General features: G+C 59.0%; 1 protein-coding gene across 2 annotated transcripts; it reads left to right on the top strand.

Moving 5' to 3' along the window:
* Positions 1 to 281: 281 nt before the first annotated feature.
* On the top strand, positions 282 to 14,696 carry ATP1A3 (ATPase Na+/K+ transporting subunit alpha 3). 2 transcript variants are annotated; one of them, XM_068999362.1, is made up of 23 exons: positions 282 to 404; positions 4,289 to 4,372; positions 4,806 to 4,865; positions 5,280 to 5,483; positions 6,151 to 6,264; positions 6,610 to 6,744; positions 7,292 to 7,409; positions 7,817 to 8,085; positions 8,481 to 8,679; positions 8,846 to 8,955; positions 9,219 to 9,353; positions 9,605 to 9,797; positions 10,229 to 10,404; positions 10,627 to 10,763; positions 11,036 to 11,186; positions 11,392 to 11,560; positions 11,633 to 11,787; positions 12,241 to 12,364; positions 12,621 to 12,766; positions 13,074 to 13,204; positions 13,680 to 13,781; positions 14,079 to 14,170; positions 14,512 to 14,696. In XM_068999362.1, the coding sequence occupies exons 1-23, from the start codon at positions 399 to 401 to the stop codon at positions 14,538 to 14,540; spliced, it is 3,039 nt and encodes a 1,012-aa protein (XP_068855463.1). In that variant the 5' UTR covers positions 282 to 398; the 3' UTR covers positions 14,541 to 14,696. The 2 variants fall into 2 exon arrangements, with proteins under 2 accessions (XP_068855463.1, XP_068855462.1); XM_068999361.1 differs by having other exon boundaries at positions 4,250 to 4,372.
* The last annotated feature ends 202 nt before the right edge of the window (positions 14,697 to 14,898 follow it).

Below are 14,898 nucleotides of genomic sequence, written 5' to 3'. Positions count from 1 at the left end.
ATCGCGCTGCGGTGGGGGGGTAGGGGGGGTCTGCAGTGAATCCCCCCCCCTTTTTTTTCTCCTTTGGAACCCCCCCGAAGTTTCCAACCCCCCCCATCAATTTTCCCAACCCCCCCCCCCCCCACGGATCCGCAGTAAAAGGGGCGTGGCCTGGCGGGGGGGGGGCGCGGACCCCGCGCTCTGATTGGCTGAGAGCCCCCCCCCCCCCCAGCCCAGGCGGCAGCGCCCGCGCCCCCCGCCCCAGAAGCGCCGCAGCCGCCGCCGGCTCCGCTCCCGCTCCGGCCCCGCTCCGGAGCCGCTCCCACAACCGGGACCCCCCCCCGGGACCCTTTGGGGACCCCCCCACCCCAAGTTCTCCACCGGCCCGGCCTCCCCCGGCCGCCGCGCCCGCCGCAGCCATGGGGGTAGGTGGGGAGAGAAATGGGGAGGGGGCGAGGGGAGGGGGGGGTGAGGATGGAAAAGGGGCTGGGGGAGGCCTGGAGTGAGCGTGGAAAGTGTGGGAATGACTGGGATGAGTGTGCGAGGGGCTGGGGGGGGCTGGGAAAGGGTTTGGGGGGGGCCCTGGCAGGGCGAGGAATGAGCGTGGAAGGGTCTGGGATGAGCGTGCAAGGCATGGAAGGAGCTGGATGGGTGTGCAAGGTGCGGGGGGGGGGGCTGCGGGGATGTGGAAGGGTCTGGAATGAGCGTGCAAGGGGTTGGGATGTGCGTGGACAGGGCTGGATGAGCGTGCAAGGTGCTGGAGTGTGAGAGGGGCTGGGGTGAGCGTGCGAGGGGCTGGAGGGGCGCGCAGGGCGTGTGAAAGGAGCGGGGGGGGGCTGCAGGAGGGGCTGGGTGAGCGTGCAAGGGATCGGGGTGAGTGTGCAAGGAGCCGCTGCGGTGCCGCAGGGGCGTGCAGGGCGCCGGGACGGGCGTGGAAGGTGCTGGAATGAGCGTGCGAGGGGCTGGATTGGGAGCGGGATGAGCGTGCGAGGGGCGCGCAAGGGGCTGGATGGGTGTGGAAGGTGCTGGAATGAGCCTGGAGGGGGCTGGGTGAGCGTGCGAGGGGCGTGCAAGGTGCGCCAGGTGCCGGGGGGGGCCCAGGTGGGCGTGCAAGGGACGCTGGAGGTGGCTGAGGGACGTCAGAGGGACGCTCAGGGGACATTTAAGGGACACTCGAGGTGTGTAAAGGGTGTGCAAGGGACACTCCAGGTGTGCAAGGGACACTTTTAGGGACATTCGAGGGACACCGAAGGGACACGGGAGGGACATTCCGGGGCCGTGACGCAGCTCCTGCGTCACCTGGGGCCGCACACGCGTGTCCCGCCCGTCACGAGTGTCCCCTGCGTGTCCCCGGCGTGTCCTGAGTGTGTCACGAGTGTCCCCCGCGTGTCCCCGGCGTGTCACGAGTGTCCCCCGCGTGTGCCCGCGGCCTTGGCCCCGCGCCAGGCCCTGGCTTCCCACGGCCACAAATCCCAGTGGCCCCAAATCCCTGGGGCCCCGTGTCCCCAAATCCCGATGTCCCCGAGTCCTTGAGGTCCTGGATCCTGGTGTCCCCCGGTCCCCAAATCCCGATGTCCCCGTGTCCTTGTCCCTGGGCAAATCCTGATGCCCCCTCGTTCCCAGGGCCCCAAATCCCGACGTCCTCAAGTCTCTGTGCACGTCCCCATGTAAATCCCGATGTCCCCGTGTCCTTGTCCCTGCTCCAGCGGCGCTGCCAGGCCCCGAGGCCCCGTGTCCCCATCCCTGTGCAAATCCCGGTGTCCTCGTCCCCCTGTCCCTGTCCCCATCCCTGTGCAAATCCCGATGTCCCCGTGTCCTTGTCCCTGCGCCAGTGGCGCTGCTAGGCCCCGAGTCCCCCTGTTCCCGTGTCCCCATCCCGGTGTAAATCCCGATGTCCCCATGTCCCTGTCCCCGTGTCCCCATCCCGGCGTCCCCATCCCCGTGTAAATCCCGATGTCCCCGTGTCCCTGTCCCTGTGCCAGCAGCCTGGCAGGGCCACAAAGGCCCCGTGTCCCCATCCCGGTGTAAATCCCGATGTCCCCGAGTCCCTGTGCGCATTCCGGTGCAAATCCCGATGTCCCCGTGTCCTTGTCCCTGCGCCAGCGGCGTGGCTGGGCCCTGAGTCCCCGTGTCCCCATCCCGGTGTCCCCATCCCGGTGCAAATCCCGATGTCCTCATGTCCCTGTCCCCATGTCCCCATCCCGGTGTCCCCATCCCGGTGCAAATCCCGATGTCCCTGTGTCCCCATCCCCGTGTCCCCATCCCGATGTCCCCATGTCCCTGTCCCCGTGTCCCCATCCCGGTGTCCCCATCCCGATGTCCCCATGTCCCTGTCCCCGCGTCCCCATCCCCGTATCCCTGTGTCCCCAGATCCCAATGTCCCCGTGTCCTTGTCCCTGTGCCAGCAGCGCTGCCAGGCCCCGAGGTCCCGTGTCCCCAATCCCGATGTCCCCATGCCCTGTCCCCTGTCCCTGTGCCCATCCTGTGTCCCCACGCCCCAGAAAATAGGGAACCCCATAAAAAGTAGGGAAAATTCACCAAAATAGGGAAACGCCACAAAAAGAGAGACCCCTCATAAAAAACAGGGGCCCTCCAAGAAATGGGGATCCCTGAAGTTGGGATCCACCCCCAAAAAATGGGAGACTTCCCCCAAACACAGGGGGACCCCTCAAAAACACGGAGCAACCCTAAAACCCAGGGAGGCTCCCCCACAATAGGGACCCTCCAAAAATAGGGAAACCCCCCAGAAACAGGGAACACCTCAAAAATAGGGACCCCCCCAATAGCGGGGAGACCCCTCAAAAAATAGGGAAAAAAACCCCTAAACCTCAGGGAATTCCCCCCAAAAATGGGACCCCGAAAAAATAGGGAGACTCCTGAAAAATACAGAATCCCCCCCAAAAACAGGAAACCCCTTAAAAAAATAGGGAGACTTCCCCACAACGGGGACCCCCAAAATATAGGGAGACTCCCCTAAAAATGGGAACCCCCCCTAGAAAAATTTGGATTCCAAAAAAATAGGGGAACTTAAAAAAAAAAAAAAAATAGGGAGACCCCAAAACCAGGGAATCCCCTCCCAAAAATAGGCAATGCTATAAAAAATAGGGAGACTCCCAAAAAATAAGGAACCCCTAAAAACAGGGAGACCCCTCTAAAAATGGGAACCCCCCAAAAACATCGGGATCCCCTAGAAATGGGGGAGATCCCAAAAAAACAGGGAGTCTCCCCCAAAAATAGGGGAGACCACCCCAAAACCCTCCTCCCCCTCCCCCCGCGATCTCCCCAAATTTTGGGGTCCTCTCCCCCCCCCACGAAGGGACCCCTCCCCCTCCCCTTTTCCCTTTTTTCCCACGGGGCCCCTCCCCCACCCCGCCCCTCCCCCACCCCCCCGGATTAACGGGGAGCAGATGGCGGGGGGGGGGCGGGGGAGCGGTGGGGGGAGGGGCGGCCCCCCCTCCCCTAAATCCCCCCCGGGCTGGGCGGGGGTGGGGGAGGGGCGGGGGGGAGGGGCCGGGGCTGGGAGTTTGGGGGGAATTTGGGGGGTCCTGGGGGGGATTCTGGGTGGGATTTGGGGGATTTTGGGGGTCCCCGGATCTCCCTGCTTCTTTTTTGGGGGGTGTTTTAGGGGTTTTGGGGTGTTCCTGGGGGATTTGGGGGAGGGGGGGGGAGGTTTAAGGGACCTTGGGGTGTTTTTATGGTATTTTGGGGATATTTTGGGGGGTATTTCTGAAGCTTTCTTTTTAGGATTCTCCATCAATTTTTTTTTTAGGGCTTTTCTGCTTTTCGGGGTCCGGACTGTGGCTGGGCTGATTTTGGGGTGGTTTGGGGCTGTTCCTACACCGTTTTTGTGGCGGTTTTTGAGTCGTTTGGGGTGTTCGGGGCATTCCTGGGGTGGTTTTGGGGTTTCTGTTGACGTTTCTGGGGTGTTCGGGGGCGTTTCTGGGGTGTTCTGTAGCGGTTTGGGGGCGGTTCTGGGGTGGCTTTGATGATTTCGGGGTGGTTTTGATGATTTCGGGGTGGTTTTGGTGATTTTGGGGTGGTTTTTGGTGGGTTTCGGGGGTTTTGGGGTGTTCCTGTGCCATTTCTCCGCCTTTTCGTGCTGCTTTGGGGGCATTTCTGTGGCGTTTTCTGGGTTTTTGGGGGTTTTGTTTGCATTTTTTGTGGTTTTTTTTTTATCTTTTGCGCTTTTTTGGGGGTCGGGGGGAGCCGCGGGCGCTGTGGGGCCGCCGTGGGGGGGGTCTGGGGGACCCCCAGTAACGGCCCCCCCCAGTTCGGCGGCTCCGACAGCTACCGCGTGGCCACCACGCAGGACAAGGGGGGCGACAAGGAGTCCCCCAAAAAGGGCAAGAGCAAGACCCGGGACCTCGATGACCTCAAGAAGGAGGTGGCCATGGTGAGGCTGGGGGGATTTGGGGAGGTTTGGGGGGATCTGGGGGGAGTTTGGGGCTGATTTGGGGGTTTTGGGGAGGTTTAAGGGGGAGATTTGGGGAGGTTGGGGGGGATTTGGGGCTGATTTTGGGGGGTTGGGGGAGGTTTGGGGGGGGTTGGGGAGGTTTGAGGGAGTTTCAGGCGGATTTTGGGAGGTTTTAGGGGATTTGGTGGTTTGGGGGGCGATCTGAGACAATTTGGGGGAGATTCGGAGGGGCTTTGGGGGAAGATTTGGGGGCGATTCCTGAAGGATTTTGGGGGCGTTTTAAAGGATTTGGGGTGTCCCACAGGATCTGTGGGGCTCCGCTGGGATTTGGGGGATTTCCCTGGGATTTGGGGGGTCCCAGAATTTGGGGAGGGGTCCCTAAAATTTTTGGAGTCTGACCTTCACCCCGCAGACAGAGCACAAGATGTCGATCGAGGAGGTCTGCAGGAAGTACAACACCGACTGTGTCCAGGTATTTTGGGGCAATTTTGGGGGATTTTGGGATCCCCCTGGATTTTGGGAATTCAGGGGTGCCCTGCACCATCTTTTTTTAAAAAACTGAGGGGGAGGTTGGGGCATTTTGGGGTGATTTTGGAGCATTTTTCGCTCATTTTTGACCATTTCTGAGCGGTTTTGGGGTCCCTTTTTTTGGATTTTGGGATCCCCCCCAATTTCTGGGAATTCCAGGATGTTCCTGATCTCCTTTTTGGAATACTTGGGAGCATTTTAGGAACTCCCACTGCTTTTCTGGGGTGGCGTTAGGGCATTTCCGAGTAACTTCGGACCATTTTTCATGGGTTTTTTGGGGTCATTTCACAGCAATTCGGGATCCTGTATTTCTGAAAATTCCGGGGTTTTCCCAATCCCCGTTTTTTGCCCTCCACAGGGCCTGACCCACAGCAAGGCGCAGGAGATCCTGGCTCGGGACGGCCCCAATGCCCTCACGCCCCCTCCCACGACCCCCGAGTGGGTGAAGTTCTGCCGGCAGCTTTTTGGGGGATTTTCCATCCTGCTCTGGATCGGGGCCATCCTTTGCTTCCTGGCCTACGGGATCCAGGCGGGAACTGAGGACGAACCTTCCAACGACAACGTGAGGGGCGGGCAAACAATGGGGGAAATGTTGGGAATTTTTTGGGAATTTTTTTGGTTTTTTTCCGAGGGGTTTTGGGAGCTTTAAATGGGGAGGGGAGGGGAAACTTGGGGGGAATTTTAAGGGGAATCGGGGTCTGAAGCAGAAATTTTGGGATTTGGGGGAAAATTAGCGGGGGTTGGGATTTTTTTTTTTCATTTTTGGGGTTTTTTGGAGGGGTTTTGGAGTGGGGGGGTCTTTAAAACTGGGGGAAAGGGGAGTTTTGGGGGGTTGAGGAGAAATTTTGGGTCTGGAGGGGAAATTTTGGGGGAATTTTGAGGGTTTGGTGATTTTTTTTATTTTGGGGGGGATTTTGGGGGGAATTGGGGAGATTTTTGGGATCGGGGGAAATTTGGGGGAAAATCTGGGGGCTTTTGGGAGAGTTTTGGGGGAAATTGGGGGGGGGTTGAGGGAAAACTGGGGAGATTTTTGGGGTCTGGCAGCTTTTGGGGTCTGAGGGTTTTTGAGGGGGAAACTTGTGGGGGTTGAGAGCCCAAAATTTGGGGCTGAATGGGTGAAAAACCCCCCAAAAAATGAAGCAAGCCCCACCCAGGGCGATGGTTTGGGGGTTTTTTTGGGGTGGAAAAGACCCCAGAAGTGACCCCAGAGGCTTTTTTGGCGTCTCCAGCTGTACCTGGGCATCGTCTTGGCTGCCGTCGTCATCATCACCGGCTGCTTCTCCTACTACCAGGAGGCCAAGAGCTCCAAAATCATGGAATCCTTCAAGAATATGGTGCCCCAGGTGGGATCTGGGGAAGATTCAGGGATCGGGGGCAGGTTTGGGGGAATTGGGGAAGATTTGGGGGGATTTGGGGTTGGGAGGGGGAGATTTGGGGCCGGAAAGGGGAGATTTGGAGTGTCCGGGCTCAGATTTTGGGGAGGAAAGGGCGGATTTTGGGATTTCTGTGGGATTTGGGGTCCAAATTTCAGGGTCGGGCGCTGCAGTTTTAGGGTAGAAAATTCCGATTTTTGAGCTCTGGGGGCAAATTTGGTGCTGTAGGAATCGGATTTTAGGAGGGTTTGAGGGGGGGTTGGGGATCTCCCAGTTCCGAAATTCCTGAAATTCCCGTGATTCCCGGAATTCCAGCAAGCCCTGGTGATCCGGGAGGGGGAGAAGATGCAGGTGAACGCCGAGGAGGTCGTGGTTGGGGACCTGGTGGAGGTCAAGGGCGGCGACCGAGTCCCAGCCGACCTCAGGATCATCTCGGCCCATGGCTGCAAGGTGGGAGCGCTGAAATCCCAGGAATTCACCCCCAAAAAAATCCTGGGAAGATTTAAAAAAAAATCTATGGAAAGAGGCCCCCAAAACTCCTGGGAAAATCCCCAAAAAATCCTGGGAAAAATTTTTTTTAAATCCTTGAAATTCCCCCCAAAATCCCTGGAATTCCCCCCAAATGCCTGGAATTCCCCCCAGAATCTCTGGAATTATCCCCAAAATCCCTGGAATTCCCCCCAAATCCCTGAAATTCCCCCCAGAATCCCTGGAATTCCCCCCAAAATCCCTGAAATTCCCCCCAAAATCCCTGGAATTCCCCCCAAATCCCTGGAATTACCCCCCAAATCCCTGAAATTCCCCCCAAAATCCCTGGAATTCCCCCCAGATCCCTGGAATTCCCCCCAAATCCCTGAAATTCCCCCCAAATCCCTGGAATTCCCCCCAAAATCCCTGAAATTCCCCCCAGAATCCCTGGAATCCCCCCCCAAATCCCTGGAATTCCCTCCAGAATCCCTGGAATTCCCCCCAAATCCCTGGAATTTGCCCCCCCCAGGTGGACAACTCCTCACTGACCGGGGAGTCGGAGCCCCAGACGCGCTCCCCCGACTGCACCCACGACAACCCCCTGGAGACGCGGAACATCACCTTCTTCTCCACCAACTGCGTCGAGGGTGAGCGGTTCGGGGTCCCAGACCCATTTCTGGGGTCCCAGACCCATTTCTGGGCTCCCCGACCCATTTCTGGCGCCCTAGAACCACTTTTGGGCTGCTTTTGGAGCCGTTTTGGGGCAGGCTTGGGGCCGTTTTGGGTCGGTTTTGATTCCTACCTGTTTTTTTCCCATTCCCACCCAATTTCTGGGGTCCCAAACCCATTTTTGGAGTCCCCGATCCATTTCTGGCATCCTACAACCCCTTCAGAAACACTTTAGGGCCAGTTTTGAGGAAGTTTGAGGTCCTTACTCCATTTTTTCCCATTCCTACACGATTTTCTCTATTTCGCTCTCGTTTTTTCACTCTTTCCCTCCCTTTTTTTCCCCCCATTTTTCTCATCTTTTTCCCCATTATTTTTTTTTCCCCAGGCACGGCACGGGGTGTGGTGATTGCCACGGGTGACCGGACGGTGATGGGCCGGATCGCCACGCTGGCCTCGGGGCTGGAGGTGGGCAAGACGCCGATCGCAGTGGAGATCGAGCACTTCATCCAGCTGATCACCGGCGTCGCCGTCTTCCTGGGCATCTCCTTCTTCATCCTCTCCCTCATCCTCGGCTACACCTGGCTCGAGGCCGTCATCTTCCTCATCGGCATCATCGTGGCCAACGTGCCCGAGGGGCTGCTGGCCACCGTCACGGTGAGGGGCTGGGAGCAAACTGGGAGGCACTGGGAGCAACTGGGACAGAGATATTGGGGGGTAAAGGGGCACTGGGATGGACTGGGAGGGACTGGAAGAGGAATTGGTGCCATTTTGGGGGGATTTTTGGGGTCCCATCCCCCCAGACTGAATCTTCTGAAGCCCCCAGATGCATTTAGGACCCTCCAGGATCCCCCCAAAACCCCCAAAACGTCTAAAACCCCCCCAAAACCCCCCAGAATTTGGACTCCCGCTATTGAGGTTCCTCAAGGCAGTTTTGCCTCCAATTTTGGGAGAAATTTTGTGAGATTTTTTTCCCCGGGTTTTTCGGGGTCCCCCACCTCCCCAACCTGAAGTCCCCGGAGCCCCCAGACCCATTTGGGCCCCCTCCCCAGGTGTGCCTGACCCTGACCGCCAAGCGGATGGCGCGGAAGAACTGCCTGGTGAAGAACCTGGAGGCCGTGGAGACGCTGGGCTCCACCTCCACCATCTGCTCGGACAAGACGGGGACGCTGACCCAGAACCGCATGACCGTGGCCCACATGTGGTTCGACAACCAGATCCACGAGGCCGACACCACCGAGGACCAGTCCGGTCAGTGGGTGGTACTGGGAGGGAGTGGGAGGCACTGGGCAGGCAAGGAGGGGAAGGAGGACGGGAGTTTGGGGGAGTTTTGGGGTGATTTGGGGGCTCTTTGGGGCTGGAAACTGGTCCAAACTGGTCCAAACGGGTGGATTTTAACCCCTTTTCCTCCCCCCAGGCACTGCCTTTGACAAGAGCTCACCCACCTGGGTGGCCCTGAGCCACATCGCAGGGCTCTGCAACCGCGCCGTGTTCAAGGGGGGGCAGGAAAACGTCCCCATCCTCAAGGTGGGGGGTCTGGGGGGGTTGGGGATTTTTTGGGGCCCCTGTAAGGGTTTTTAGGGGGTTAGGAGGGGATTTGGGGCACAAAGCACCGATTTTGGCGTCCCTGGGAGTCCCCAAGAGCAGAATTCAGGGGGTCCCAGGTACCAGTTTTGGTTTCTCGGGGCATTCCCGGAGGATTCCTGGGACGTGGCAGATTTGGGGTGTTCTGGAGGATTCCCAGCAGGATTTTGGGGTGCGAATCCCGAATTTTGGGGCTGTTCCTGCAGCGGGATGTGGCTGGGGACGCGTCGGAGTCGGCGCTGCTGAAGTGCATCGAGCTCTCCTCAGGATCCGTCAAGGTCATGCGGGAACGGAACAAGAAAGTGGCCGAGATCCCCTTCAACTCCACCAACAAGTACCAGGTACACCCAGATCCCCCAAAACCCCCTCGGCGACCCCAAAAATTCCCAGAGGATCCCAAAATTCCTGGTTTGTCCCCAGCTTTCCATCCACGAGACACATTCCCCCTCCTCAAATTCCAGCAGCGCGGAAAATCCCTTTAAAAAAAAAAAAACCAAAATCCGTTTTGGGTTTTTTTTTTTTCTGCCTGGGTGGGACAAACCCCCCCCCCCCCCGATTCCCGGGATCCCGAAATTCCCGTTTTTCCTCCCAGCTCTCCATCCACGAGACCGAGGACCCCAACGACAACCGGTACCTGCTGGTGATGAAGGGAGCGCCCGAGCGCATCCTGGACCGCTGCTCCACCATCCTGCTGCAGGGCAAGGAGCAGCCGCTGGACGAGGAGATGAAGGAAGCCTTCCAGAACGCCTACCTGGAGCTGGGCGGGCTCGGGGAGAGGGTGCTGGGTGAGGCTTCGGGGGATTCGGGGGAATTTTGGGGGGTTTTTGGGGAATTTTGGGGGATTTTTTGGGTTTTTTTTTGGGGGGGTTTTGGGGGGCATTTGGGGAGGTGGGAATTGGGATGGGGAGGATGAGGAGAGGTTGGAGGGGAGGGTGAGGGGGTCTCTAGAAGGCTGCTGATGGTGTGGGGAGGGGGATTGGAGGGTCCTTGGTGTGGTTTGGGGGGTGGGAATTTTGGGGGATTTAGGGGGTTTGAGGAGGTTTTGGGGGGATTTTGGGGGGAATTTGGGGATTGCACCGGGTACGATCCCCACAGTTTTCCCCCCACTTTTCCCTGCAGAAGGAGCTGCACCCCAAGGATGCGGGGCAGTTTCAAGGGGGGTTCAAGGCTGATTTTGGGGTGATTTTTGGGCGATTTTGGGGGTTTCTCCCCACAGGTTTCTGCCACTTCTACCTGCCCGAGGAGCAGTACCCCAAAGGCTTTGCCTTCGACTGCGATGACGTCAACTTCGCCACCGACAACCTCTGCTTCGTGGGGCTCATGTCCATGATTGACCCGCCCCGTGCTGCCGTCCCTGACGCCGTCGGGAAATGTCGCAGTGCTGGCATCAAGGTGTGACCCCCGGGACCCCCAAAATCCCCTCCAAAATCCCCTCCAAAATCCCCTCCAAAATCCCCTCCAGAATCCCCTCCAAAATCCCCTCCAGAATCCCCTCCAAAATCCCCCCGGATCCCCCAAACCTTTCCCAAATTTTCCCAGATTTTCCTTGTCCTGACCCCAAAACCAGTGGGGGTGACCCCACAACTGCTGGGGTGACCCCACTGTTCCCCCCAGGTGATCATGGTGACCGGGGACCACCCAATCACGGCCAAGGCCATCGCCAAAGGGGTCGGGATCATCTCTGAGGGCAATGAGACCGTGGAGGACATTGCGGCCCGGCTCAACATCCCCGTCAGCCAGGTCAACCCCAGGTGAGACTTCGGGGTTTCACCCGATTTGGGGGTGAAAAACAGGGATTTGGGGCCAGTTTTGGGGTTGAAATGTGGGATTTGTGGTGAAAATGTGGGGTTTGGGGTGTCCATGGACACCAATCCTTCAGTTAGCCAATGGGATGGACCAGGGGCTACGTTCAGGGCTCGGTGCCGTTTATGGGTTTTCTGTGCCAGTTTGGGGGTTTCAGAGCCACTTTTTGGGTTTCCAAGCCATTTTTCGGGTACAATTTTTGGATTTTTGGGGTTCCCAGGGATGCCAAGGCCTGTGTGATCCACGGGACCGACCTGAAGGACATGAGCTCGGAGCAGATTGATGAAATCCTACAGAACCACACCGAGATCGTCTTCGCCCGCACCTCCCCCCAGCAGAAGCTCATCATAGTCGAGGGCTGCCAGAGACAGGTTGGGGGCACCCCAAAACTGGCCCTGGGACCCCCAAACTGACCCTGGCACCTCAAAACTGGCCCTGGGATCCTAAAACTCCCCCTGGAGCCCCAAAAATCCCCACCCGTGTCCCCACCAGGATGGGATGGACCCCGTGTCCCTGTGATGGGACGCTCTCACCCCGTTGTCCCCACCACGGTCCCCATCGTCCCCGTGTCCCCAGGGCGCCATCGTGGCCGTGACCGGCGACGGCGTCAACGACTCCCCTGCCCTGAAGAAAGCCGACATCGGGGTGGCCATGGGCATCGCCGGCTCGGACGTGTCCAAGCAGGCGGCCGACATGATCCTGCTGGATGACAACTTCGCCTCCATCGTCACCGGCGTCGAGGAAGGTCCGGCCGGGCGATTTTGGGGTAAAACCAGGTGGTTTTGGGGATGTCAGTGACACTCAGTGTCCCCCGCAGGGCGGCTGATCTTTGACAACCTGAAGAAGTCGATTGCCTACACCCTGACCAGCAACATCCCCGAGATCACCCCGTTCCTGCTCTTCATCATGGCCAACATCCCGCTGCCCCTGGGCACCATCACCATCCTCTGCATCGACCTGGGCACCGACATGGTGAGAGGCGACCCCAAATCCACCTAGAGATCCCCAGATCCATCCCAGGAACCCCAAAATCCACCCCAGAAACCCCAAAAGCCACCCCAGACATCCCAAACCCATCCCAGAACCCTGGGCACTGACATGGTGAGGCACAGCCCTAACACAGCCCTAAATCCATCTGGAGACCCCAAAATCCAGCCCAGGATCCCCCAAAACCACCTCAGGGACCCCAAATCCACCCCAAATCCCCATGCTGGGAATTTAGAGGCACTTCCACACCCCCAAATCCTCCCCAGGAACTTCAGGGAGCCCCCCCAACACCCCAAAATTTGGAGGGACACCCCCTTCTCCAAAACCCCAAGAGATTCCCCAAAAACCACCCCCTCCCTCTTCTTCTGACCCTTGGGGACCTCCCAAAAGTCTGGAGCCCCCCCCTCAAAAAATTTTGGGGTCCCCCCCTCCTGCCAGGTCCCCGCCATCTCCTTGGCCTACGAGGCGGCCGAGAGCGACATCATGAAGCGGCAGCCGCGCAACCCCCGCTCCGACAAGTTGGTCAACGAGCGCCTCATCAGCATGGCCTACGGCCAGATCGGTGCGGGGGGTCCCAGGGGGGTCCCAGGGGGGTCCTGGGGGGTCCCGGGGGGTCTCAGAGGGTCCCAGAGCTGGTGGGTTCCCGGTGGGAGTCATTGGATGCTGTTGGGTTCTCTTGGGTTCTGTTGGGTTCTCTTGGGTTCTGCTGGGTTCTCTTGGGTTCCGTTGGGTGCTGCTGGGTCCCGTTGAGCTCCGTCGGATCCCATTGGGTCCCGTTCCCCCCCCGGGTCCCCCCTGACTCCCCGGTTTTCCCGCAGGGATGATCCAGGCACTGGGCGGGTTCTTTGCCTACTTCGTGATCCTGGCGGAGAACGGGTTCCTGCCCTCCTGCCTGGTCGGGATCCGGCTGCGCTGGGACGACCGCACCATCAACGACCTGGAGGACTCCTACGGGCAGCAGTGGGTGCGTCCAGGGCAGCCTCGAAAACGGGGATTCCCAAAAAACGGGGATCCCTGAGAACGGGGATCCTCAAAAATGGGGATCCTCAAAAATGGGGATCCTCAAAAATGGGGATCCTCAAAAATGGGGATTCTCAAAAATGGGGATCCTCAAAAATGGAGATTCCAAACTATGGGGGGGGGGGCACCTTCTCCCCCTCTTTTCTCCCCACCCCGAGGCTGCATCGGGACAGGGATTTCACTGGGGGGGTTGGGACATTCCCGGTGGGATAATTTGGGGAGGGGGCGCTGACGGCGAGCCCCCTCCCCAGACGTACGAGCAGCGCAAGGTGGTGGAGTTCACGTGCCACACCGCCTTCTTCGTCAGCATCGTGGTGGTGCAGTGGGCGGACCTGATCATCTGCAAGACCCGCCGCAACTCCGTCTTCCAGCAGGGCATGAAGTGAGGGGGGACCCTGAGCTCCCGGGGGGGGGGTCCCGGAATTCCTCGGAGGGACCCCGAATTCCTGGGAGAATCCCTGAATTGCTGGGAGCCTTCCCATAAAAACGGGGTGGCTCCGAAACCCCATAAGGGACCAGGATCCTGCATCCCTGGGAGCGGGAGGGAGGCGGATTTTCGGGGGGGGGGTCCAAATTCCTGGGGGCGCTCCCCAAATCTTGAGGGGGTCCCCGAATTCCTGAGAAGGTCTCCAAAATCCTGGGAGTGTCCCCAGAAATGAAGGGGGTCCCCAAAAGCATTTTGGTGGGAGGTCTAACACCCCCCGTGGGCCCCAGAATTCCTGCAGGAATCCCAGGGTGGGAGCCAGATTGTGGGGGGGGATTCCCTAAAATTTGGGGGTTGTCGGGTGGATTTTTGTGGGTGCTGGATCCCGCTGATGGATTTCATGGATTTTGTGGTTTTCTCCCATTTCTTCCAGGAATAAAATCCTGATTTTCGGGCTATTCGAGGAGACGGCGCTGGCCGCGTTCCTGTCCTACTGCCCCGGCATGGACGTGGCGCTGCGCATGTACCCCCTCAAGTGAGCCCAAAACCGGGGGGGCCCCAAAAGTCGGGGAGACGGTGGCAGAGACCCCCACCAAAAATGGCCAAGGCGAGGGGGTGTGAACTGGAGGGGTTTGGGGTGGGGGTTGAGAGGATTTGGGGTGTTCCGGAGCGATTTGAGGCTGGGGCGGGTAAGCGTTTTTGGGGTGTTTTGGGGCAGTTTTCGCGGGGGGTTTTGAGGATTTTTTTTTGGGGGGGGTTTTCGAGCATTTTTGGGGGTGACACCCCCCGGGCCTCTCCCACTGACAGCCCCTCCCCAAATTCGCCCCCCCAGGCCCAGCTGGTGGTTCTGCGCCTTCCCCTACAGCTTCCTCATCTTCGTCTACGACGAGATCCGCAAGCTCATCCTCCGCCGCAACCCTGGAGGTTCGGGATTTTGGGGGGATTTTGGGGGGTCTTGGGGGTCTGGGAGATCCTGGGAGAGGGCCCTGGGGGTCCTTGAGGGGGTTACAGGGGGGATTTGGGGGAATCCTGGGGGGATTTGGGGCATCTGGACAGTCTGGGATGGCGTTTTGGGGGAATTCGGGGGTATTTTGGGGAGATTTGAGGGGATTTTGGGGGTCCTTGAGGGGCTTTTGGGGTTTTTTTTGGGTGGTTCTGGGGAGGTTTGGTGGAGTCTTGGGTTATTTTGGGGTGGGTGGGATTTTGGGCAGAATTCTGGGAACTTTGGTCCCTTTCTCACCTTTTCGCCTCCCATTTTTTTCCAGGTTGGGTGGAGAAGGAAACCTACTACTGACCCCCCCCCCCAAAAAAAACCACGGGACCCCCCCGAAAAACACAAGACCCCCCCAAAATCCCATTTTCCCCCCAAAAAAGTCCCCTTTTCCCCCCAAAAAATCCCCTTTTCCCAAAAAATTTCCCTTTTCCCAAAAAAATCCCTTTTCCCCCAAAAAATGCCCTTCCCCCCCCACCCCCCCCAAACCAGCGCCCACCCCCCCCCAAAACCCCCCCAAAAGCTTTGGGAGAGGTCGCGGGGTGGGGGGGGCTCCTCGCCTTATGGGGGGGGGGTCCCCAAAAAGGCTCCTGGACCCCCCAAAAATCCCGGGATTTTGGGAGGGGGAGGGGTCGCACTGGGGATATTTTGGGGGGGTCTC

Source organism: Aphelocoma coerulescens, unplaced genomic scaffold (assembly GCF_041296385.1).
Source record: "Aphelocoma coerulescens isolate FSJ_1873_10779 unplaced genomic scaffold, UR_Acoe_1.0 HiC_scaffold_348, whole genome shotgun sequence".
In the NCBI taxonomy this organism is placed as follows: domain Eukaryota; kingdom Metazoa; phylum Chordata; class Aves; order Passeriformes; family Corvidae; genus Aphelocoma; species Aphelocoma coerulescens.
The sequence above is the reverse complement of the archived record's forward strand: the minus strand, read 5'-3'. Positions and strand labels throughout refer to the sequence as shown.